The 27626-nt window shown below is 39.3% G+C and overlaps 1 protein-coding gene across 1 annotated transcript; it reads left to right on the forward strand.

The window, feature by feature from the left end:
• Positions 1-1283: 1283 nt before the first annotated feature.
• Positions 1284-27529, forward strand: LOC139950262 (uncharacterized). The gene is made up of 32 exons (XM_071948880.1): positions 1284-1637; positions 6895-7144; positions 9193-11027; positions 11186-11274; positions 11636-11765; positions 12098-12177; positions 12651-12870; positions 13083-13228; positions 13664-13840; positions 13993-14184; positions 14401-14631; positions 15159-15391; positions 15563-15749; positions 16086-16190; positions 16489-16714; positions 17004-17179; positions 17660-19031; positions 19354-19560; positions 19957-20100; positions 20560-20762; positions 20962-21052; positions 21335-21597; positions 21827-22088; positions 22270-22508; positions 23425-23515; positions 23958-24140; positions 24581-24698; positions 24920-25064; positions 25188-25565; positions 25878-26013; positions 26247-26357; positions 26979-27529. Exons 2-32 carry the CDS (start codon positions 6988-6990, stop codon positions 27243-27245), a joined length of 8394 nt encoding a protein of 2797 aa, XP_071804981.1. The 5' UTR covers positions 1284-1637; positions 6895-6987; the 3' UTR covers positions 27246-27529.
• The last annotated feature ends 97 nt before the right edge of the window (positions 27530-27626 follow it).

Genomic DNA, 27626 nt, shown 5'->3' on the forward strand with positions numbered 1-27626 from the left:
GATTTGGTTTTAATCGAAATATCGATATATCGCGATATATCGCGATATCGGTTAAATATCGCAATATCGGGATGTATTTTCTAGCTGAGACATCTTGCACCCCATAGGTTTGGAGTAAAACCAGAAGAATAGGTCATTAGAACACCACTCTTATGCTATGACTGTCTCTTCTACAACTTTCAATGTGAGTTTGAAGACTGATGATGTCAAATTTAATTAATCGCGATTATATCGAATATCGTGATATATTGTCGGCGATATATCGTGAATAAAATAAATCGATATCGCCCAAGCTTAGATATCATAATTTTATTATATTTTATTCAACATCCAACAGCGTCAACTACATGACGGATAAAAATATTAACATTAAACATTATAAAAACAGTAAAATGTTGACCTTATACTTAGTATTTAGTGTATGTGAGGTCCATTCCACTATCATGGAAACGATGGTCTCTAACGGAACAAAGAACCTCATGGAGTAAATATCGCCAGTGTCTCATATTCTTCTTGAGGTTTGAGTTTTGTTGTATTTTATATTTATAAAGACTAAAGGCAGTGGATATTTTGACTGTGACACCAACTCTTGTTACATTGTTTTTGTTTTTCTCATTTTCAGTGAACCAAAGTTAATAAGGCATTTTGACGATCAAACAAACATGACGCAACTGCGACAGAGCAATTTAGCAGAAGTGCTGAATGTCAAACATGTGAAACCAAAGCCAAGACTTCATCCGAAGTCCACCAGGCGGTCTCTGTTCAAGGAGAACGTTGCCCCGGGAGGAAAGAGCTTCAACAGAGTTCAGAGTTCTCCTCCAAAGAGAATTCTCAAACCTCAAGAAAATGTTTGTTTACAGCATTTTGTTGATGATAGGAATAGGCTGGATAACAAAATCGTCCAACATGGCCAAGAGACTAAAATCAGGACTGTACACCATCTACAAGATGTCACTGAAAAAACGTTGATCCATCGCCACAATGAAGATTCAGTCTGGATTACATCAAACAAAACAAACAGTTTTATGAACGGACCTGTCAATGAACACTCAAGAAAACTTGATGCTGTTCTACAAGACAATGTTTTGTATCAATCGCGATCAACTGATTGTCTGAATGTAAAAGGAGCCAGCAAGAGGGCGCTAGGAAAACAGACTTCAGTCCAGGATAATGTGATGAACAGACTATGGCCACTTAATGACTTGAACAGACCAATTTTGGGAAGAAATCGAGAGACGTTGGGGAGATTTCAGGATAATGTCAAAAACAGCAGGAACTTACCTACTGGAAGATATAATGAAGAAACTTTATGCAGTGACGAGCATTCAGTGACATCACTACTGCTTGAAACCGGTCCAGACTGGATCGAGGCAGATCAGAGTGGATTGATTGAGATTGGTGATGATAGAGGGAGATTGAGTCATCACCCTCCGGTCCAAGAAAACCGGTACAACCCAGTTCTTCAAGATCATCACAACAAGCCGAAAGGGAATTCTGCTTCACAGTATCAAGAATGTGAAGAGACAGATGACTGGAGAGAACCAGATAGAACCGGTTCTGACCAGTTTCATCCAGCTATTGATGTTGAATCTGCATTCCTTGAAGACGCTCTTAGTGTACACACAGAGGCTGAACGGGTAAGATTTCTGTTTTGTCCTTAGATCAGGTCTGAAATTTCATCTTAGAGATGACAGGAACATACTTTGAAATGAGCACAGGACTAACATTGGAAAATTGTATTGGAAACTTTTAAGGGTTACCTGGACCAAGAGTTTTTAAAATCTAAGACCCAAAACTAAATGAAGCAACTAAGATTATTGTAACAATGAACTAAGGTTTTTTCAAGCTTTGTGTACATTTGGACTTACTGACATTGTTTATTCACCATGATGTTCACTTGTGACGCCACTTGCTACATTTGTGTAATAAATCACTTGCCATTTTGGGGAACTGAGCCCTCTGTTGGTGAAGATGAGGCAACCGGTTAGATTAGAATAATGTGTCTGAATGGTAAATGCCTTCAATGGTTCCACGAGTCAGGCCTGTGGGAGTCAACAAGCTGTGTACATCTTCCTTCCATGATCAAATAACTTAAGTTGTAAAAACACAATCAACAAACAGCTTCTCTGATTTCCTGGCTCTATTCTCAGACAGCGTATCTCTTTTCAGCATTGCTCCATGCCTTCACAATGTACATTGAGGATTGGGAACGGTGAATCCATTGTTTGCTCTGGGTAGAGTGTCCTGGTAGTAGCTAGAAGAGGTGTGAATGAAAACAACTTTTATGTAGTTCCAAGTCAATCAGAAAAGATCGTTGCTGGAGTCGATTCTTGTTAACTGAGATCCTTTTAATAGAACAAAAACAATCTCCATGAAAAGATGTTTGTAAACTTGTTGTAATGGAATTTGAGTCTAGCAAGAATAGGTTGAGTAGACTACTTTGTAGCTTGAAGCATCAACGAGAGAGCATCATGTTCCTTTCTTGAAATATTTTTCTTAGAAAAAGTCTACCAAATGCTTTTATCTCCCTATGTCTCAGTAGAACAGTCCAACATTTACTGCCAAATCTGGTTTTGATTTAAAAAAAATAATAATAATTCCCACAGTGACTGTGACCATTCAGTTTTCCAACTCGACAGAAAATCACCCCTCGCCCCTATCAGCCTAAATGTATGATATAGAAACTTGTGCACACCATAAGCTACACTGAAAAGTCCATCAAAGACTTGCCACTGACATCTGTTAATAAACATATTTTAGCAACCCCAAAAGCATTAACTTGTAGACTGCAAGTTGAACTCATGGTGTCACCCAAAGGTCATATAAGCAGAAACACTTTGAGTTGTAGTAATTTTCATCAGTTCACCCCTGAGAACAAAATGGTTCAATCCAATAAGTAACAGCCAATCACATCAAAGAACATGTGGCCATTCATGCATCTGATGAGAGTGACTGATGCTGTTGTGACAAAAATCATAGAGTGGGTCCTGCACATAGCTCTATGGACAAATACAGCCCAGTAAATACAACTACGTGCCCTGTCCCTGTCTGCAGAGAGCTGTGTACACTTAGTTTGTAATCCCATCCCATTGGATCTGTACTGTTCACCAACCTTTCCACCACCTGTCGTGAAATATCATCTAAGGATGGTTACCAGGCCAATGGATAAGCACCCGGCAGCTGGGATTTATTCAAAGTTAACTGGAGAGATTTGATAAAGTTCAAGTGGACAGTTGACTCGGTTTTTATTACCTGATGTGAGATTGAAATTTTCAAAAACCCACTTCTGGTTTTGTAAATCTCAATGGTAGTGCTCGATTTGAATTTTCATTTTCCAAGTTTTACAAAAATGGATAATGAGCTTTTTGTTTGAATACTTTGGATGCATTTCTCTGCACTCAGGATATTGTTTGTAATTTGGACTTGAGGCAAGGTAAGTTGTTTTAATTTTCTGTACATATTATGCTGTAACTATGAATGTTTTATCGTAGTGAAATATTTGATCGCTGTGTTGTGTACATATTTAAAGTAGATAGGAATCGGTTCAGTTGTAATTTATACAAATACAGCCAACCACGAGTTGAAATTTGTTTAGATTATAACTTGTTTAAGCTTGCATGTTTTAGGATACTTTTGGCTGTGAACAAGATAAATTCATGATCTATCAGCTGTGCAATTGTAGTTTTTGAATAGTTTAAGACGAATTTCAGTTCTCCATTCCATTTCCTATAGGTCTATGTTTTTCAGTTTAACAATACAGAAACGTGAAGAAACCCTTCAGTATATGTTCAAATGGTTCAAATATGCTTGTTTGCAAAATGGAGGAAGGAAAATCCATGTTCAGTGCAACTTTTCAGTGTTTACTCTACTCTGTTCCCCCAAAGGTGGAAACATTCTCAGTATAAAAAAAAGAAACACCTCAAATAAAAGTGTTCTTCTCTACAAATTATTTTGAATAATTATAGTTTTACTTTTTTTCATTAACTCAATCTGTAAATTTAGTTTAGATGCAATTTTCATCTGCAGACTATGATGTCTTTTTAAGTTTGTAGGCCCAATAAATCAACAAATCATCCATTCATTAATGGTTGCATCTCTTCTTTAAAGAAAACAAATCATTCATGGTAGATAATAAATGTTGAAATAATTCTCTAGAAATTAATTGGTTTGACACATGGATCATTATGAATCTAGCATCTATTTAGTGGAACTGTTACTTTTTGAACCATGCCTTTTGTTGTGTTTAGCAATACCCAATGTGTTCCTCCTCCTTAACTAATCCCTAAGACCTTGAAATAGTGACTGAGGAATGTTGCCTGAAGGGCAGTTGACATTTATGCAGGTCCCAGGGTAGTGGTTGACACTCTAGGTGTTTCCTGTCACCATGGTAACACAGGCTTACCAACTCACATATTTGCAGCTTTGTAGTAATTTATAGACAAACTGTAAATCAAAACTCTTCATATTGTTTGCCCTCTTGGTAGGAACATAGGAAGGGTAGGAAGGGAAATGTTGTAAACTGTTTTGATTTATTGTGCCCTTTGTCCACCATCTTTAAGTGGGATTCAAACTTTTGTTTTTGCTCAATCCACCCAGAAAACTATGTCACCTTCTGTTTAGAAAAGAGACCTTGTACATTCCGATGAATTTACTATGTTTTGATGCAAAATATGTTCTTTTACAAATTGAATACCCAATTAAAGATAAAAACTTAGCGTACTTAGTTTTACTTGAAGAAGAAACAAAGACTGAAACCAAAGGAGACCAATGCAGCCATTAATTTAACCAGTACATGTATAAGATCAAATGCCAGTTGTGTATTTCTCTAAGAAGTTTTCATTTCACAAGCACTTTCCCCTTGAAATTTGACCTCGAGACAGATAGGATCCCTTCAGGATATTCTGTTTATTTCCAACTGCCAAAAGATGAATAACTATTTGGGAGGATCAGTGGATTCAATTAAATAAGGAGATTAGTTTGAAACTCTTGTGTTGGTTCAGATTAAAGCTGAAGGAATAAGAAGGCGGGGAATCGATATCTTAACAATGGTTTCTTAGTGACCCACTTACCTTGAAAACTCCTGCCTCCTCCAAATCTGTTGGCTAAGGTGGCTTTTGGTTTGTTTCCCCCATCCCCCACCCCTCCTCCTCCCCCTCCTTACCCCATCTTTTTAATAAATTCTCCCAACATTATCCTATCTTTAAACGCAGCTGCTGTGTTAATAAAAAATGCTCAAGTTGAAACTGCCAGATCAATCCTAACTAAGTCTTGTTCAAAGATATTTTGCACTGGATATAAAAAGCTAATGTTGTTTTTTTTTATGTCTAAAAATTGTGACTTTTTTTTTGTCATACTTTGTTTTGGGTTTATTTGTTGTCATTCTTAAACTGAATTATTCTCTTGTTGTATGCACTCTTATCTTTTCCAGTTTTAATTTTTTTTTTTTAAATACAACTTGATTCGTTTAGGTTACTTGTTTCATTCCATTCAATTATCTGAAATCAAGAAGTCAGCCTCTCTTTTACAAACAAGCTTCAGAGCGTTTCTTTTTCTAGTTTCTTACTCAACGTACACAAGGTGCCAAGATGTAGTATTGACTGGTAGTAACAATGTACACAGAATGAGCTTTACTTTGTGATTTACAATGTAGGCATACATGATATGTTGTGTTTGGGTGTGTGTGTTTAAAGCTAATCCGCACACATAACGTACACTTACTGCATTCAGTATGTCTCAAGATTTGAAACGGATAAAGGACATGATGGAGGATGGGCATGTATAAGGTTTCCAGTACATTAGTATTTGGCCATGGAGGAAAGAAAATGGTTGGGACTTCATTTGTTTGTTCATGAGTTGTAGCCATCTGTCTCTATCCAGCAAAGTGTTTGAGACAGATGACTCACTGCTTCTAGATTTATAAAGGAGGAGGGGTAGTTACCTGTATGAAGTTTTCCAGTACATTAGTATTTGGCCATGGAGAAAAGAAAATGTTTCTCTAAAGTTGTTTGTTTGTTGATGACTTGATTAGTTGTGCCTATCTGTCCTTGACAAGCATAGTGTAAGAGAGAGACAGCTTAGACCAGAGGATTTCTTGGTCATGTTATGGTAGGACAACCTGTGCGATTAGGGGTACCGGTCTTCCAGGCATGTTTTTACATCTTGGCAATGTCAAAAAACAGCTCAGTCTAAATCAACTTATAACTCATATTCAAGCTCCCGCCCATTTTGGTCTGGTCCTACACCACATTTTATCTGACCACCCAAGCCACATCTGTGCCGCTGTTGCTATGTGCTTTTTGGTTGTGAACAGGTCATATTTCACTGTCAGCTGAGCTGATGGCACAGATCCTGTGTTGACATTCTCCTTTATATAGATTAAGTCCAACATATGGAAATTAGTTCAAGTGCTGTGATTGTTTGCAGTTCTTCCATCGATTGAAGTATATTATATTTGAATTCTGAATCACGCAACAAATTATCATATCTGTAATATTATGTACTTTCATAAAAACTGATTTGTAGAATAATCCGAATCTGTCGGCAGACTTCCACAGTTTCCAATGAATTGAATTGCAAAGATGGGCATAAGCAATGTATTAGAAAATATTTGACAAGTAACATGTAGTTGTAGTTGACATTAGATATTGGAAAACTACAAACTTCCAAAACAGTTTCATAGTTTCCATTTTTTTTTTTTTTTTTTTTTTAAATTAAACTACATTTTGAAGCAGACCAGACCTGCTAGCAAGCGAAAAAACCTGAGAACTTTAAATTGTTCGCATATTTTTCGCAGTTATTTTCAATCGAACATTGGAAAACTTTAGTTTAAAAAACAAAATATTTGTGTTTTACTTCAATGATGACTTAGGGCCTATGCTTTTCTCTTATTTACAGGTGTTGAGTCCCGAAAAATGGCCAATAGACGATCAGGCCATCGTTGACATCATCATTAGCCAATCAGACAGCTCGCTGGACCAAAACAGCACCATGGAAAATGATAGGCTAGGGTATATGGTTGACCAATCACAGTCACATAACCCTGGACAGATACACACACACTACCCTGGACAGACACACAGACACAACCCCGGACACAGCCCTAGGCAGACACCAACATACCACCCTGAACAGTACATCGCTTCTGGTAAGTATTTGTTAATAAATTGATCCTGCAGTGATTTTGCGGGAATATCAGCTTTTACTTTTTAAAGTGAATTTATAAAAAGAATATTTAGATGATAAAAAAAAGGCACAAAAAGCATCAAGATAATCATTTAGAATGCTTTAGACTGCTCAGTAGGGCTTTCTAAAACAACAAAGATAAACACCAAGTAGAAAACATTCAGAAGACCTTGTTTCAATTCAGAGCGATTCCGCCAAACAGAACAAGTTTTAGCCCAGAATATCCCTCAGTTTGGAATATCTTGGGGAGAACCTTAGACTCTATGCAGGTAACTGCCAGATTGAAAAATTGTAGAGTGAAAAGGGCAATGAAATTTGCAACTGTCAGATTCGTGTCCGACACCAAGATTTTTCGCTGTGTAAACATGGTGAAAAGGCCAATGTTTCTGCTTTGAAATAAATCCACTTTGATCTTATTGTATAGCACGATCAGACAGTGCAAAGTACTCATTAATTTATGTTCTAGGTCTATTAATGTCAAACAGTATGACAAATTAACTTGTTATCTTGACCTAAAACTAACTTTGGATAACATTTTGTGTTTGACAACGAAGCTTCCTTTGTGATATTGGGGAAAACCTTTTACAGCCTAGAAGTAGAACATTTTGGAAATTAATCTCTCTTGAACTGTGTTTTTTCCTGTCCCTGAGCACTTTGTACTCTGTACTTCCACAAGTCACAAGCTTATTACTTGGTGGGATTTGAACCCAAAACTTTTGTCATTCTAGAGTAGATGTGTTACCACTAGACCATCAAGCTTGCCCAGTAGCTAGAGGTAGTGAGTTCCAGTCCTATATTTAGCAGCTGGCATCGCATCAATTTAATAGAATATTTATGTTCTAGGTATATCTCAACATACGCATAAAATAACAAACCTGTGAAAACTTGTGCTCAATCGGTCATCGAACTTGCGAGATAATAATGAAAGAAAAACACCCATGTCACACGAAGTTGTGTGCGTTTAGATGGTTGATTTCGAGACCTCAAGTTTTTAATCTGAGGTCTCGAAATCAAATTCGTGGAAAATTACTTCTTTCTCGAAAACTATGGCACTTCAGAGGGAGCCGTTTCTCACAATGTTTTATACTATCAACCTCTCCCCATTACTAGTTACCAATTAAGGTTTTATTCTAATAATTATTTTGAGTAATTACCAATAGTGTCCACTGCCTTTAATTTGCATCAGGAATAAAGAGTGTGTGTTACGATACATATTCTGCCTGTTTGCAGAGAATGCCATTATTATTAGAGCTACCAGCATGCCCGGTGACAAGAGGCAGTTTTGAGTCCCTGTTGGTCTTACATAAACAATAGTATTGTGGGAGTGTATGCAGGAGGGGGGGTACTGCTGGGGTCAGCTCATACTCAAATATTGGAGTGAACTTTAAAGTTACGTGTTCATAATTTTGGAGACCTAGAAAACCACTTGATGAAATCACCTATCAAGCTTGTTTATTGTTATCCTTACAGTATAAAGATGATCGCATCGTGTGTACACATTAAGTCTTTAAGTTCATGGTGGTGTATTCACCCCAGTAATTGCCAGTAATTTGTAATCTTAAAGTGTTGATAAACATCTGAAAAGGTTCGGCGTAATGTGGAGTTTGCTGTAGTCGCCACAATGCATGATAGACTAATTCAAAAGCATTTGTCACCCAATTCAGACATTCTCTGAGTCAATCATCAACCCTTGGCTTGCGTTATTAATAATCTGGAATTCGTCCAACATAACGCTTGCCAGCACACCCTGATTCAGGCTCTGTAGATAATACACAAAGGTTGCTTGTTGACACTAACAGACAACGCCGTGAATACGTCAAGTGTTTAGCAAATGGACGCACTTTATTATTTACTGGACTTTGCCCCGTAGATGAGTCTAGCGTTGCCATGACGCTGCCCTGGTTTGGACTTAAGCAAACGGAGCGTGGATTGAAAGTCAATTCACCTAACTCTGATCAGTTCTTTTGACTGTTTGTTTTACTCTCTTGGTATTTTTTCTTTCTTGAATAGTGCATCGTGTGGAAGAGCTGGTCATACAGAGCCCTATACCACCATGGGATAGTCACGTCTACTCGCTGCCGTCATTCCACAATCAACTTGGCTGCCCCCTGAACCAGAAAAGATTTGATTCAGATTACGAAGGACATCCCTATTCAGTCTTTCGACAGGATTCTAACTGCCACCCAGATGACGGCCTTCAGTCAAGGTCAATGTCTTCCCATCAAAGCCAACAAGAAGACGAGCTGTACTCAAAAAGGACCAACAGTTTTGACGACAAACATTTTATTGGCCGGAGTTTGGATACAATGTCAGGGAGCCAAAGAGACCATCCTGTCGACAACAGGTGGTTGGGAAGTGGTTCTGGAAGTACCTTCTCTGATGATGGTAGAGCGAGCTTGTACAGTCATGTAACTAACCCGGACAATCACTCCTGGGAAGTCAACTCCTCATCTCAGAGTGAACTTTTCTCACAAAGATCAGATTCACATCATCTTAGCAAACACAGCCTTGTCTCTGATAAAAACAAACCAATGTCACATTATGCAAAGAACTCATCAGGGAAAAATCGGAATCACAACTTGCCGTTTTCTACCTCAACCTTAAGGTCAACTGGTGTTTATCCAAGTCCATCAGATGACAGTTTTGTTTATCCTCATCAAAGTAGCAGTTCTAGTCTCTCTGACTCGGCTGATGTTGCCGATGTTGATCTTCGAGTATTAGATAAACTAGATGATGCAGACCTTTATAGACTGTCTGAGGCTGATGATTTTATTCATTTGAAACCTAGGGAGGGTCTGTACACAAGATGTACTCCAGTTAAAGAAAACAAGAGGTTTCAAAAAGAGAGCGGGTCAACGATGAGGTCAATGGATGATGATGACCCTGACAAGGAAGATGGCAAAGAAAAGGATGAAAGTGAAGAGGTCAAGGATGTCCATGAGATAAGAGGTCTGTCCAAAAACTGGAACAACAACAACCTTGATGATGCCAACAGGATTCCTTCTCGAAGAAAAAACCAACAAACTCTTGCATCCAATTCCAAGGATGTTAGGCGGAGAAAGCTTCATCTTGGACATGGAGTAGATTCAGTAGTAGACTCTGAGGAGAAGCTCAATGGTGTGACAAAGGCCCCAACATCATGGAGGACTAACAAGGATAAGAAAAGACCTAGTGCTAAGAAGGATATATCAGACAACCGAAGTGTGGTAAAATCACCCGTTAAGTTTCATAACAGATCAACTTCCCCGCTTCAGCTGCCAATCAATCCAAGTGATATATTCACAGATGGGAAACTTATTGATGCTGCTCTCTCAAACCAAATGCAGTCTAAAGTGTTTCTGACTCATCAGGAAGGAACAACAGATGCATTTTTACTACAATATGGATTGCAGTCAAATTTACCATTACTTGGTCTCAGAAACTCTAGAGAAGGGCCATCAGCAAAAGCTCAGCTTTTTTACCCTCTTCCCAAAAGGGACACCAAAGTTAGTGATCCCACCTCTGACACCAAATTATCTCCCCTGCGACATTCCTATCCAGGAAGTCCAGGTACCACTCTGAAATATGAAGATCTTGCCCTGAGTATCTCCCCGAAGCACTTCAGGAAAAATGTGGAAAATGAAGTGGATTTGTCATCTGACCAGTCCAGAGTGAACAGCAGAAAGGTCCGTATTGGTTCAGCAACTACTACCCATGCAACACATAGATCAGCATCTACAGAATATGCTACAAGGGTTGCCAAAAGTGTCCCAAACAATGAGAGTCGGTTTTTGCCTGCGAGAGACCAGAGTAGAAATTTGATACAGGACAAAATTGCTGACAAGATGCTTCAAAAAACCAAAAATGTAAGCATGCTTGTTTTTCTTTGTACATTGCCTTTGTTCTGGTAAGTTAAAGTTTAATATGAAAAAGCATTGTCTGAACCATCTAGTAAGTCCATGTAGCATATATATTGTTTTTCTCATATAGCAGTGATGATATGTTGAGTATCTTTTCTTTGCAGACACGCCACCCAACTAAGGTTCCGCAGATAGTTAAGTCTAAGGGGGTCCCTAAGCAAAGGAATGTCCCTATGGAAGCCGCATCTAAGAGGTAAGCTAACCTTTGACCTTGTTCTTGCATCATGTTGGCCGCAAACATTTTGTTTCATTTTGCCAAACAATTATTTCTGAGACACTCTCGATCAATAAACTTCATTTTGCTAGAAGCTCCAAAATATGCAAAACCAATCTAATGTTATCCATACAATATGCACTATAGACCTAATTTTTTGTATTAATATTTTATTTCTCTCCACAAGCTCATAAAAATTACACAACAAAAAAGTGATTTTAAAAGATATGGAGAAGGCAAGACTGAGGAAGAAAGTGTAAATTTTCCTATAACCTAAAGGTTCAGTCTGTTGATAAAAACATTTATAAAACTGGTCCTGATGTTGTCTCTTTTCGTCCAGCCATAGCAGTACCCTGTCACTATCCAGCAGTCGTAGTCCAAGAAGAACGTTCTCTATCCTCTGGGCCTTCAAGATTCTGGACATTCTCCACAGTGCCCCACCAGAGACCCATGAACATCTCGTCACTCAGGTAAACTTGGGTTGAACCATAACCCTTACCGTAACCAAAACCCTTAAGCCATAACCATAACCCTAACCCTAAGCCCCACCAGAGACCCATGAACATCTTGTCACTCAGGTAAACTTTAATTTTAACTCTTATTAAGAAATACTTGACTCGAGAAGGACTTGAACCCATGACCTTCGCAGTAATGTGCCGGCACTCTGCCAACTGGCACGCTCACCTGGAGTCCACAGGCTCTGGTGATTTGTTCTTTTGCCACCTAAATTTTTTTTTCAATTTTCATTTTAAAATATCATTGGTATGAAATAATGATTGATTAGTATTTGTTTTATTTTCAGTTATACTGGTTCAGACGATGGCATCGTAATGTTCGATTGATGAAAGCGCACCAAGCAGAGACTGAAGAGCAATGGGACAGGTGAGATCATCACAGATTAACTTAATCCTCTAATTTTTAGAGGATAACTACCTTTATCCTCCGATTTACAGAAGTCTTCCCTCTAAAAGTTCTAGAATGTACTTAATTCTGTGACTTAATTAATCAACCGATTCGTAGTATGAAAGGTTCTTGGTTCGATTCCCGGCTAAGATGGATATTTTTGGATATTTTTCTATTGGACTTAGAAAGCACTGAGCAGACATTGTGATCTGCCCATAAACTTCAAATTGATCTTGTTTTAGCTGACTGTTATTATGGCATGTAATTAGCTAAGTACTTTCTGGTCTCCTATTTATTGCTCCGGGTTCCTAGTATGAAATTCTTGTAAATTCTGAGAGACTTTTGGGGTCTGTAATAAGAGGGACTCAGACCAGCAAGACATTTTCCATAAATTTTCACTTTCCCCCAATCTCATTCCATGCAATGATGTCCCAAATTCCTCTTCCTGTCAGAGCTGTACATCACCACCGAACCAATCTACTCTGGAGAAGCCTCAATGCCTGGAAGCAAGCCCCTCCATCTCATAAGAGGGCAGCAGACCAGCTCAGGCAGAAACATCTGCTGCGTAAAGGGCTACGAAGCCTCCGATGGTCTGCGATGAAGAGCAGACTGGAGATAGAGGGCGCTGGAAAGAAACACGTTGCGAAAACGCTGGCACATCATTTTAGCATCGTGAGTATATTGGGTGCTTGTGTTAACTGTTGTTGGAATTGTGTTAGGTTTGAGTTACAATGTATGAGAAAATGTATAAGTTTGCTCCAAAGATTTGAGAACCAAACAATCCTCTAAAATAATTTTTGTGAAAAATTACCTTTGTGATGTTTTTAGTGATGACCAACTGTGATTCTGTTTTCTCACCAACACCTTTTTTTGTTTAACCACAGTGGAAGGAGCTCCATCAGGTACGAACTGAGCATGCTCAGCTCCTGGAGAAACTAACGAGACACCATTCAGTTTCTAAGACGTTCCGGACATGGAAAGATCGCTACAGTATGATCCAGAAAGAGGGAATAGCCAAGCTACACTTCAAGTAAGGAAGGGTTTGAGAGATTGTCATTTTCAAGAAAAGATTATCCATGGCTACAAAATTTCGCACAAGAAAGTTGCAACAAAAGTTGCCCACAAATTACAATAAAATCGTTTTAAAATTTATTACAAAATAAAACTTGTCATAAGTAGGGTTAGAAACTTTGCACTGTGGAAATACGATGTAGTAAAGGTTTGCAGTAAAACCATGTAATGAAAATCTCTAAATGAGTTGGGGTGTTTTTGAAAAGAACCGTTGGTTTCAACTCATCAGAAGACAATCAGAGCATACTGATCGAAACATTGAGTTGAAACCAACGGTTCTTTTCAGAACCACCCCAACTCATTTAGAGATTATCATTACATGTTGTTATTGCAAACCTTTACTATACAACTTGAGTTCCTAATATTTCTTCTCTCATCTTGCTCTATGTTTCAGAGTAAGCCTTCTGAATCAAGGCTTCCATTACTGGAAGATGTTCACCACTAACTCCAAGGTCAAAGGTTATCGTATTGAGATGAGCCGAGTACATCGTGAGGAGAGGGTCCTGAAGACGGCCTGGTGTACGATCAAAATGGTCTATGCACAGACCCAGCAAGCTAAAGAACACTACAGGTAAGTAGGTGGACTATAAATAGAATTTAAAGCTTTAATAAAAATAGTGGGATCTTCTATTGTGCCCATATCCGTCATAAACTGCGTTGTACAGTTGGAAATATCCATAATTGTATTTTAAAGATATTCCAATCAATGTTTTCTTAACTCAGCCAAAAACTGCTGTCTATTGTTGTGCATACCTGGTTGCGAGGTGCGAGCCTCGCCAAAGCCGAACGACACCAGCATCATAGCCAAGCCCTGGAGTTGAGACGTTATGGGCTCATGAGGGCTCACTTCAAGCGCTGGAAGGAAGAACTGACTGTGGTACGCGTGAAGCAGAGGCTGGACATCGTACGACTACGGTAAGGGTCAAGATTAATTTGTTTTGTTTCCAGTGAAAATATGTAGTAGTAGTTGAGCGAGAGGTTGTCTTCAGCCGACAACATCTCAGGAACTGATGGTCACCACCAATCAAAAGGTGGAATTCTTGTAAGGGGTGTTACAAAAGAAATCGGCGCACTGGAAATCGCATCCTTCATTGTGTTTGATAGATCCTCACTCAACGATTATTTCTCTAGATACGTCTGGGAGTTATGGACGCTCCGTATGCAGAGGAAACAACTTTATCGTCAGATTATGGACTCCCAGGCCCGTAAGGTTGCTAAGCAACACCATTTCAACAGATGGAGGTTGGTTGCTAGGAGACAGAAGGATGCAGCGACTAAGGCTGGTCTTATCTTGAGGCACTCGTATCTTAAGATGATCTTCAGGGCATGGAGGAATCATATCATCAGAGAACGCGATCTACGGTAAGCAGGTTGTTGGTCTGGCTCGCTGATGCAGAATTGTCTGACGTTGGAGTATTTTGAGCAAAAGTGATGTCATTCATGCAGAGTGCTGTTTGCGAATCTACTTGCAGGCAGTGCAGGCTCTTTAGGATCAGTGTCACATGATCACAGTTTTTTGCAAAGACTACCAGTTTTTTGTGACTTTCCGAAAACCCATTCATGAAACCTGTGGAAAGCACTCTGATATAGTTAGAGACTGTTTTTAGCCCCCCCCCCAAAAAAAGTCATTAATTTGTTTTATTTTTTATTCTTAACTAAAGATCAAATTCATAAGAAAATAAAGATAAAACCATATGGAACACCCCAGATTGCAGAGTATGGCTTTCAAAACCAAAGATTAATGTATATTAGCAGGCTCTCTGAAGCTTTCGCGCTCTAAGCTTTCACGCTTTGCGCTCGCAAGCTTTCGCGCTTTGGGCTCATAGTTAAGTTGTTTACATCTCTGTATAATTGATAATCAAGTTTTATGAATGAATTCTCCATTTCAGGGACAGTATGACAGCTCTGATTCACAGCAGCCATGTTGTGTCCAAGCAGAAAGCTCTTCATACATGGACATCAAGACTACGAGAGCGTCAGGCTAGGGAGGAAGCCCACAAGGCGTGGTCCATGGGGTGTGTCAAGAAAGCTGTCAGATGCTGGATGGAAAGGGTGCGGTTTCAACGAATGGAGAGGAAGTTAGCACAGTTTCAGCCGGTCCATCAAATGCATATTGAACGAGGTGAGAACATTTTTTGATACAGATAAGTATTAAGACTTTTTGTTTAAATTGGCAAAGAGTTACAATTTCGAATGGATAGTGGGAGGTTTATCTGATTTTTGAATGAGTCATTTAACTTGATTGCATAGACGCTGCCCAAACTATTAATCTGTTTTTTTTTGTAAACTACAGATGCATGGAAGAAGTGGTCGCATGAGTTTCGCCTTGCTGTGCGTAACCGCAAGAGGGCGCTGTCAGCTCAACAAACCCTTCTCAGGAATCGGTTGCTGAGGCTTGTGTTGTCATGGCGACTCCTAGTGAGGGAATCTAAAACTATCGCTCCGTTATTAGAGAGGAAGACTTTCAAACAACTTGCTGGGTAGGATTTCAAAATTTCAAATCAGGAACGTTGGTTGTGCCTTGTAACTACCTTCTGTAAAGCTATTGAAACAAAAACTTATTTTGTGTTAAAGGCAACTGTTTGCTTGTTTTAATGCCTTATAAGTGTTTATTTATACATTGAAACTAACCTGTGAACATTTTATTTCAAAAGATTGTAGCGTTTTTTGAGATATTCGTGAAAAAGTATGGAGAGTTTATATCCATGTAGGAAGAATATTCTGTAGTTGGAATACAAGTACGAAATAGAGAACTTGTTGATGAGAAATGATTCATTTGTTTGTATTTAGTTTTTTGTTTTGTTTTGCAAATTCAGTTTCTTTGATGCCTGGAGAGGTGTTGTTATCCGACGAAAAAGATGCGAGAAATTAAAGAAGTTACGTTTGGAGAACACTGTGGATGATGCATTTATCCACTGGAGGTAAGAGAGGAATTGCTTACCTAAACAAAGTGACAGAGGGAATGAGAATCCCTCATACAATAATTGATTAATATCCAAAGAAGACAGAATTTTTTTTTAACTTTTTTTCTCAAAAAGTACAGCACCTCAGTTAGTTATATTTTAAGGGAAGTTTTCTACTATCATAATCTTCAATCTGTGGACATTGCATTTTATGTTCTACAAAAAGTATTCAGACCCTTTAGAACATGACAATAAACTGTCTAGTGTGACTGAGAAATGAGATATTACTTTAAACTTGAGTCTTTGATTTATCCAGAGAGCAGACCGAAGCGAAGAAGAAAGTCCGCTCCGTTAGGAAAGCTCTTCTCATTTCCAAGCTAGAGAGAACATTCTCTGGCTGGAGGGATGTCGTTCAACGTACAGCCAACTTGAAGGGTTTCCAGCAGGGCCAGCGAGATGCCTTGGTGAGGGGGGTGTTTGAATCCTGGAGGGGGACTAGTGAGGGACGAGCTTTGGACCGGGAAATGGAGGATGGTGACAGGGTAAGTTTACAATAAGAGGAAAGGAAAGTAAATACATGGCAGAGAAATGTAGGCATGAGAAAATGTTAGACTTTATTTGAATTCAGACTTTTTGGAGTCTGCCTTGTAAATGAAAAATGTTTATGTTTTTTCTCCAAATTAAATGTATCAGGCTCTTTAATCTACGTTTATAGCACTGAGGATAACTGTAGAAGTTATCAAAAGGTTGGCTATCAACTGCTTGTTTCTGTTTTTGTTTCGTTAAAATTGTAAATAATAAAAAGGAGGTAACTTTTTCTTTTTCTTCTAGGCTAGGGAAACTCTTCTGATGATGCACTACTTCAGAGTTTGGGCCGAGAATTCCCATCAACAGAGGGAAACTGAAAGCAGTCTGGTATCGAGGTGCAGAGATTCACACTCAACTAGAACAGTAAAGCAAGCTTATGAGAGCTGGAGGAGGCAGTTGCTAGTCCACAATATTCTCAGGTAGGGAATACTAGGGTGGACCCCTTCTATTTTTGGTATGAGTACTGGGTTCTGTTACATGCATCACACAACACGCAGGATCTTCTGCTTTATATCCCATCCGAAGGACGCAGCAATAATGGTTACATGTCCTGCTCTAGGACACAAGTGTCATGACCTGGACTCGAACACACACTCTGCTGATCAGAAACACCAGGAGTGGATTTCACAATGAGTTAAGACTAGTCTTATCTCGGGTTAAGACCCTAACTCGTCCTAACTTAGGACTAGCCATACGTTTTTAATATCCCCTAGGACTAGTCCTAAGTTAGGACTAGTCCTATCTCTGTGTGAAATCGACCCCAGAGCTTATAATGAATGCAAACATGTTATATACAAATGGTGGATCTATAATTCGGCCATATCAATACACAATCAGCTAGGGTTAAACACCCACAATTCAAACCTTAAAAACCTTGATTGTTTTTCTTTCTTCATCAGGGATTTTCTTGATGAGCGGCAGGTTCATCTCCTACATCGTGTCTTCCAGGCCTGGCACACTGATACTAGGTCATCCTACCTACAACTTACACAGAGATTCAACCAAGCTTACGAGGTCATGGGTGTAGGATTCCCAAATGACGTCAGCAGTCCCAAGTTGTCTCCTTCAGCTGTCAATCTAAACCTCTCTCAGAGTATCTCTCAGAGTAGTAGTAGTGGAGGATCTCAGGGTCTACCGGCAGTCTTCTCAACGTCAGACAGCGGCTTCTATGGAAACGAGCTTCTCATGAGACAAGGGGGTCAGAGCAGTGAACCGGAGTTTCCGCAGTTGCCGGCTAGAGGTCTCCGAGATCAGAGTAGCATCCACTCTGACAAATATCTTGGATCAAGCATCCAGGAAGCGCCGCTTCATTCTGACAGGTTCCGTGAGCTTCAAGATGTTTCTGCTGGAAGGCATGGCCTTACAGATTCTTCTGATGAAGACGTGTATCCAGAAGAACTACCAGTACAGTTGAGAAGTTCCAGATTGAAGGGGATGTCTCAGCAAAATAAGAAACTACAACTCCCGCATGCCTCTAGTAGACTAGAAGCCCCACCACAGAGTAACATTGGATCTCTCTCTCCAGTGACCAACAAGCGGATGTCCTTTTCGAAGCGGCGTGCAAGTTTAGACCAAACAATGCTCATGAAGACGCATGCTGAACAAACACCTACAATATTTTCCTCGGTGAAGCGGCCTCTTGGTATGTTGGGTCCGACCCGTAGATCCAGCGTTGATCAAGGTCTTCTGTCGTCTCAGACGGTTCTTAACCACCTCAGGAACATCCATAGGAAGTCCCAGACTGAGAATCCAATGTTGACATCCATGGATGAAAGCCAGGAATACCAATCAACAGAGAAGCAGAAATCCTTGTCAAGACGTCACAGTCAGTTCGACTCCCCTCCTCCACTGAGCCCTGACGCTTCAGGGTATCAAACCCCTACTCGTTCTCGTCGGATACCCATCCCATTCAACATGATGCAACCTAAAGCCTTCATCCATCCCACCGCCCAAACAGCTTCCCAATCTACCTCATCGCCACTCTCACTCACACCAAGAACCATGTCACCAAGACCCTCCTTCAGCCCCTTATCCAAGTCCCAATCGCCTCCAAGTTCCCATTTCCAGGCTCTCTCAGAGAGACTCTCCCCAATGGAGGATCACCCAGAGAGCCGACGCTCATCTATCTCTGATTGTAGCAGCTTACCGGAGAGCATTCAGAGCAGTGAATTGTTAGAGCATGACTTGTGTCAGTCGGCGACGGCGTCTGATTATGCTCCGAGTGTCTTCTCAGAAGGTGCTGCTCTTTTTGCTCCACTCATTGATCAGAGGGTGAGTGGTTTAACAAATTCTTACGATACGAAAATAAAACTCTCTCTTTTTTTGCCAGGGAACTGGGGTCAAATTTTAAATGATTATTGTATATTTTTGGCCAAATCACACATTTTCTGTTCCAAACTTTTCTTTTGTCGGGACAGATTATAAAAAATGTCTTGCTAGTTGTTATCGTGCCTACTTCAGTGTAACTATTTTTATTTTATTTTATACCTTGGGTCCTTTTGGTACATGTAAGCAGTTTGCAACAGCTAACACTATTTTTCTAGTTTGTAAGTTTCTACTTTCTGACTATCAACATTTATTCATTCTGGAGCAGACCTACTTGAGATCCATCATCCTCCACTGGCGGCTGTGGCCAGCAAGTATAGCCTTCAATCAATGGCTTGACTACACTCGCTACCGTCACAATCTACGAGAGCTCGCCGACCAGGCTCATGATATGTTCCATCAGACGAGACTCCGTCGAGTCTTGTTTACTTGGCAGAGAAGATGTTACGTTGAGAAGGCAGCTACGAACCATTGGGTAAGAACAAAGTCAGGGATTGGTGTCCGAAACGGTGACTTCAGCTGTAGCTATGGCTAGATGGCTGGTGTCTGCCTACTCTTCAACACTGGCAGACCCGCTGATCTAGCCGTAGCTGTAGCCGAAGTCGCCAGTTTGGACATGGCTGTAGTCTCCAGAGATGGTTTTTTTCTCACATAAAATGGCTTCTAATCGCAAGCTGTAACAACTCCCCGATATACTGCTCTGGTAGTCTTGCACACAATCAACTATTGTTGTTGTCAAAGACCAATATGCACACTTTACATATGTATATGACCTAACATATACATGAAGTAACAAAGCTTTATGGTTTTTACACGCAATAAGACATCTGTAATTTCTTTGAAAACAAATTAATAAACACTTTTTTATCAGGAGTCAAAGACCAAGGTAGAGCATCTTCAAGCTTGGATACAGTATCATCGAAAGAGCAAACAGTCTGAGAAGAACAAAGCCAAGGCCAAGGAGGTGTCTTATACTAAGAGACTAAGCCAAGCCTATAACATCTGGAAGAGGAAGGTACATGTATACCTCAGTCACTTGTTTTTCTGTTAACTCTTTAGTCTTCAAATCGCTCCAAACTGCCTTTCCTGTTGCTCCTGTTGTTCCAGTTTATACAAGCAATTAAAACGCACCATTAACTATTCCCCTGTTAGAATAATATGTGCACAGCTTTTTATGTAAGAAATATTTACTTCATACACAAGCACCAATCCATAAATAAACAATGTTAGCCATTATTTGTATTCTTTAAAAGTTGATATGACTTTTATAACATTTTGGTATGGTAATTTTTATTTTCAAGACTTGTTTTTTAAGAGTTGATTTTATAGAAAATTAAAGTCTTCGTTCAAGTTGTTTTTTCGTGTCTGACTTGTGTTAGACTTACACAGTCTACCCCCTGTATGGCATCTTGCATGCTAGACTTGCATAGTCTACCTACCCCTATTATAACATCTTGACCCTTTGATCATACAGTACAAGAAACACAAGGCAGTTCTTTGCATCGTCCACAACTGGAAAGGCCACGTCAAGCAGACAGTGAACCTAGAAGGTCGTACTAAAGACTTGCGTCAACAGATTGGGAAACGGAGTCTGCGTATTTGCTTTTCAATGTGGCAGAAGCGCACCTGGCAGATCTTAGAGGTCACGGCACACCGTAATCGAGTGGTTGCTAAAAGGTTAGACTGGAACCCTTACAACGTAGCACATTGTAAACCCTAACATTGTAGCACCTTGTAAACCCTTAGCACATTGTAAATCCTTAGAATTATTATTTGGCAATTTGTGATGTATTTTTATACTAACTACTGCGCCTTGAACACCCAGCAGGGTGGATGTTTGCACATTACGAGTCTTTATTATTTATATTATTAACAGGTGTTTAATGTCTTGGGCATCATGGAGTACAGAGAAAGCAGAGAGAGTACAGAAGCTTCATGTATTCAGGATCCGTAGAGTCAAACACCTGGTTAGCCATTTTACTTTCATTTTATTTTTTCAAATGGAATGAGGACAAGAGCTGCACAATTTCAGAGTAGATAAAAAAATAACTGCTGCCCAAAAGAGATTTTAACATGGTGTTACCACAAACCTGTCTTAGTTATTCTTCCACCATGCATAGTTTCAAATCTATTGAGTCAAATCATCAGTTTTTATGGTATTTGGTTGACTGAATTCCTGGTTTAACTTGAGACACAATCTCTTAGAAGGATTATGTTATAGTCAGTGTTGCCTTCTCTCCTATCAAAAGGTCTTGCATCACTGGCAGTCACAGCAACTTAAACTCCACACAGCGAGGGAGTTCCATCGTCGGGCAGTGGCGTCTCGTCTTCTTGAGATCATGACCAAGTGGAGAGAGTACATCTTTACCAAGCAACATCGGGAGGCTGAAGTAGAGAAGATGCTGCAGGAGAGGGAGGAGACTTTGATACGGGAGACTTGGGAAGACTGGAAGAGACAGACGAGAACATCACAACAGATGAAACAGATCTTCCATCGAAATTTGGGAGCCAGGTAATAAGTCGGGAATTATTAAAGAAAATCACAGAATAAGAAGTCCTGTCCTTTGAACGACTTAATCTAGTGCTGAGGACACTGTTCCTCAAAACTCTGTGAAATCTATAACCACAAGGGGTTACCAAATTATTTCAACATGCCCTCTACAGTTTGGATCCTTGTTTTGTCAGCAACAACTCTCACTCTGTTAATTCCTTCTTCAATGACATTGTGTCTCTAACCCCAGGTGTATGCGAGCATGGCGCCAGCATACCATCCAGCAACGCAACCTCCATCTTGCTGAATCTATTACTAAGAGTAAGAATGAAGCTCGTATCAAGGAGGTCGCCATGCGGGCATGGTACCAGGCATATCAGGCCAATCAGCTTGCTCAGCAGATGCAGGCTTCACTGAAGGAGAAACGTGTTAAAGAAGCGTTTCAGGATTGGAGGAAATCTGTGCAGCAGTGTCGCAGTGACAAGTTCAGAGAGAGGAGCTTGCTAAAACGAGTAAGGGAGAATAAAATTGTAGAATAATAATGAATTATAATAATAATAATAATAATAATGAATATTTATATATATTTTCTTTCAAAAGTTAAAACAAGGTTGTTTCTTGTTATAATAGATTTTGAAATTTTCTTCAATGATTAATAACGACTTGGTTTTGTCTTCCTCATACAATTTGCAGACTTTCCAAGACTGGAAATCTAGCTTTGTCAAACAGAGGTCGTCAAGATCGAGTCTACTAAAAATTGCCCAGCATTGGAGGAAACTAACACAAAGATCCAAACATTTGGACCAATCAGTGGCCTCCTACCTTGCCCAACAAGATAGGATGAGACAGAGGCAGGCATTCAATAGTTGGAGGTCGTCATGGCAACAGCAGAGGAAGGCTTCAGCTTATTGGAGTACAGTGATACTTGGAAGGTGGGTGTTTTTAGGAGTGTGGGTTCAAGTCCCAGTTGTGGCACTTGTGTCCTTGAGCAAGATACCATAATTTGCTTTGTCCTTCGAATGGCTGAATGTACTATGATTGTTTGTTCATGTAATGGAAACCAGAATGCTTATCGTTGAAGAGTAAGGGTTAACCCTGGTGTTTCTAGTTCACATAGCAAGCCCCCTTTTTTACAGGATTCCTCGGGCTTGTTAACTACAAAAATTAAATTTACTTATTAGGCATCCTTGGTTTCATTAGCAGAAATGTATGAAATAATATTGTCTTATTTTGTATGTACCTTAGCTTTTTTTTTTCTTTCTTTCTATAGTTTGTTGTATAATTCCTCTGATATAGAGAAGTATTGTTTATTGATGTATTTTTTGTACTGAAATGGAAACATTTTACATATTGTAATTTTGGTACATTTTGGTAAATAACTTATTAATGTATATGTCGAACTGGAATCTTTTTTTGGATAATATAGTGAATTAAATTGAACTGACCTGAATTGATTTGGATTTAATCGAATTAAATTGAACTGAAATGAATGTGGTAAAGCACATTCTTAACACAATGGTTAAACATTAGCCAAAGGATTCTGTCAACCTCTGAGTCTGTCATATATGATGTATTTAAAAGATATTTAAAATAGATTTACAATATATTTTTTACAGTCGTGCATGCTTATTTATTTCTTTTCCCAGTTGTAATTTATTTAATTTGTAATGGTTGCTTAAGTTTTCTTTCCAAAGATGTTTCTATTTTTATTGTTAACTATGTTAATACATATTATATAGGATTAATGAATATTTTGGTGTATTATCCTTTCCTGTAATTGGCGGCTCTTCAGCTGTTGGTTTGATCAATATATGTAATATAATACTAATATAATATTGTTTGCTTCAGGTGTATTGATGCATGGCATAAATATTCTGCAACTCAGAAGGAACGAAGAGATAAACTAAAACTTTATCAGGAGGAGAAACGTCAGAAAATGGTATGTTGTCAAGAATTTAAGTCTGGGATCAACTCAATAGGGCTGCTTTGGCAGGAATACTGATTAACAACTGCTAAGCAAAATGGACTAGATACCAGTGACAAATTGTGCATGTAAGATAGTATTTTGGTTGGTAACCTTACTCTTGTAAGCATATTATTTTCTGCTTAGCTGTTTTAAGCAGCTCTATGAAACTGGGCTTTTGGTCTCGCATGTGTAAGTAATTTACTTTCAAAACCAAAAGTTTCCAAATACTTTGACAAATAATTTGTTGAACTTGCTTGGTTTACTTCAATAAAATTTCTAAAAAGATCATTAACTATGGCTAAAGCTGCTCAATGAATTAAAGCCCAGGTTAGATTTTAAATTGTTTAAAAAAACGGGGATCAAAATTACTAAAAAGACCATTGGAATGGAAACCTCCGCCCCTCTTTCTGCTCAGGCTTTGTCGATGTTCAAAAAATGGCAGAAAGACTTCCTCCACTCCAGAGAACTTGAACGCAGACTGACTGGACTCAGCCAACAGAGGGCAGCAGAGACACTACATCATGTGGTGCAGTCGTGGCATCATGTTACCATGGAAACTAATGCTGTAAAACAACATCATAGTGTTGTACAATCTCAGGTACTTCGTCATCTACAAAGTCTCGCTCGGTTTTTTGGTTCAACGAATTTTAACGCATGAGAGAAACAAACTTGCGTACTTCAATGAGTCCCAGTGTTCTATACGCATGAGACTAAGTTTATTAGATGTTGCGCTTCCAGGAAAAAGGGGTGGAGGATTAATAAAAAATGAATCTAACAATTCTTGAGAAATATAGCTAATATTATAAAAACAGAGAGATCAGGGACCAATTTCATAAAGCTGTTAAGCAGGAAATTCTGCTTAACAAATTCCTTGGTTAAGCAAGATATTACCGGGCACACCTATTGTAACTGTTTGGTGCTCTGGCAAGTTTTTGTGCTTGCAGTCTTTATGAAATTATTCCCAGTTATAATTGCCTCTGAAGTGAAGACGATAATTGATCTCATTGTTTATAACTGTTTCAATATTCTTCACCCTAGGCGTGGATGCAGTGGAAGAAAGCTCTCAATAACAACAGACGAGCAACAGAGATGGCTGATGCTAAAAAGAACCAGATGAAAATGGTTACCTTCAGGAAACTGATGTACTGGAGCAAAGGTAAACTTTATTGCTGTCCTTTTGTGATGGGAACAGTTTGGTTGTTGATCTTGTTTGAATTTGAGGCATTCCTGTTCGAACATCAAATGTTCTCCTCATTGGCATAACTTAATATTTTAATTTAATTTTTATTTGGGGTGGGGATGATTAGCCTCCTTAATTATGACTACATTACCTTGGTCCTAGTCAAATCTTTTGCATATTTCTTCTTCCTTTCACAGCCAGGAAGTCTCAAAAGTCTTCCCATCTTTCAGTCCAGGCCCAGCTTTGTCTACATTCTGTCCAAACTGCTTTCATTCTGTGGCGATCAGAGACTCTTAAGAAGGTCAAGGCAGTTACTCACGCTGACCACGTCTTGCAGACCAAGTAAGTTGATGTAATGAAATGTTAGCTATGATTAGAAAGACACAACAAAATTACTTCATTTTTATCCCAAATTCCTGCCGCTTCAGACCACTATAATGCTCCTTTTTTTTACTTCTATTTCAGGGTCATGAAGGAGTGGGCTGTTGTTGTTAGACGGAGGCTCGCTCTGCGAAGACTCAAAGAAACTGTGGAGAAAAAATCAGCTGCACTGAAACTGCAGATGGCGACACGCGTCTGGAAGGAACACTTCCAACGTACAAAGCAACTGAAACAGCTCCTAGAGGGTGCCCTCTTGTGTCGAGACCAAGCCATCTTGAACGAGGCGTTTATCCACTGGAGGAAAGAGGCTGCCATGAGACGTGCTGTAAAGCACCGGAATGGTGCATTGTTGAAACAGGGGTGGGCCATGTGGCGGATGAGGGTGAGAGAGAAAGTGCTTGAGAGACAGTTTGAGGAGGATATGGGAGAAGTGGCAGAGGAACACTATAATTCATGGCTAAGGTAAGGACATTAATCTGTGATTACGTTTAAAAAACGTAGATTTGTCTTGATTTCAGTTATCAGCGTTATTCAAAGCCAGGGAGGGGTGTCCCAGGGAAATCTGTTCCATGGAGATTTTATCCCTCATTAACATGGGCTGGAGGAAGATGATTCAAAAGAGGGTGCTATCAGAAGAAGTTTGTAAATGGTTCGCCATGTTGGTGGACAGAATCTACTGGGGGACAGTATCCCCGAAGTTTCTCAAGAGATCCCCGAAATCTCGGCCACATCTCAGAATTTGACCTCTGATCCTTGTTATCTTTCTCCATATAGTAAGACTGTTCTGGGATTGTGGCTCACTGAGGCAAGGGTGGGCAGGCTCCGGAAGAAACATGACAACCGACTTGCCAAGAAGTATGCCCAGATCTGGAAGAATGGGTCTAAGATGGAGGAGATTGCAACACAACTTGTGAGTATCTTAAAGAACCTCTTGCCCTTCTCAGAAATCTTTTCTTCTTTTGTCAGTGTAATTCTTTTTTATTGAAGCTAATTTCTCAAGATATGCGTTAATTTATTCATACCTTTCTTGGATGGAATTATTTCTCTAAATAAATTTTGAATACTGATCTTTGAAAACTACCAATTAAGTTATTTTGTTTCTGATGAGCCTTCTGTCTTTACATTTCCTTTTTTGTTACACAGAATATCTACTGGTCAATGCAGAGGACCTGGGCCATATGGAGACGACATATGATCCAGACTCTCATGGCTAAAACACTACAGAAACACACTGAGAAGCAAATGAAGGAACAGGTAGGGACCAGTCTATTAAATTTGCTCAACCCTTACCAACACTTTGTCTCTTGTCTTTGTCTTTTGAGTTAATGTTCCCTTCACTGGAAGATTATATCCAACTTAATGTCTTTTCATTTTGTACTTTCCATCAACGTGTTTGGGTTTTGTTTTTGGTTTTTTCATACGGACTCAATATTGTATAAAAGAAAATATTTAATAAATACATGTTTATTGTTTTAACATTAGTAAATAAAACTTTGGAGGACTGAGTACCGGTACACAGTTCTTACACACATCGATGTAAGGGTAAAACCAAGACTAAAACTCTTTATTCCCAATAATGCAGTTTCAACATCTGTTAAATCGTTAGTAAATAGTTAACCAGTTATAGAGATTCTAACTGTTCCATCCTTAGAGTTTAACTAGTTAACTTTCGTTTCTTACTTTTGTCAAGATGGTCGGGTGGGGTCCAGGAGTGTCAGGGTTACCCAGTTACCTTAAACACGTGTTAATGTACCTTTTATTGCAAATATGATAATATTTTTATCTAATAAAACTGAAATAAATAAAAATAATAAATTAACTAACTAGTTTTGAGATTCTAACTTGTTATCTTTGTCTCATCATTTTGATTTTCAGACCTTCAAAGCTTGGCAGAAGCAGGGTAGACACAACAATAACAATGGTCTACGTAAGGATCTTCTGAATCGAAGACTACACATGGCCTTTAGGGTCTGGCGGGAGAAAACGCAGAGTGGGAATAAGTCTCGCAGTTCAAGTATTAGTAACCACTCATCATCGGCTGGATACACCAGCTCGTCTGGAGCGAGCGAATTGGCTGGAATATGGTTTAATGCTCAGAGGACTGGGGCAGTCTATGGGGATGGGAGTCCAGCCTCACAGTGACGGGTTTGGTCTGGTGATTTGCATTCTGCATCTCCATCGAGTGGAAATTATTGACATGGCTTCAGCTATGTTTCATGGGGGGGGGGGGGAGTTTACTACATGGGATTTAGATAATGCGCAGAGGACTGTGACAATCTATAGGGATAGGGGTCCAGCCTCACAGTGATGTTTCAATATGATTATTGGTATAGTGACTTGCCTCTCTATTGAATGATCATGGACATTGCTTCGGCTGTTGTGTATTAGGGCAATTTGGGCCAACTTGTCTGAGATTTTTTTTTTTTTTTTTTGGGGGGGGGGGGCGTAAGTAATTACAAGAGGTAGAGAGTGTTTTAAAGTAGGGAACATTTTTATTTAATTTTGTTCGTGGGGAGGGGGGGG

The sequence above is a fragment of the Asterias amurensis genome, chromosome 18 (assembly GCF_032118995.1).
Source record: "Asterias amurensis chromosome 18, ASM3211899v1".
Classification (NCBI taxonomy): domain Eukaryota; kingdom Metazoa; phylum Echinodermata; class Asteroidea; order Forcipulatida; family Asteriidae; genus Asterias; species Asterias amurensis.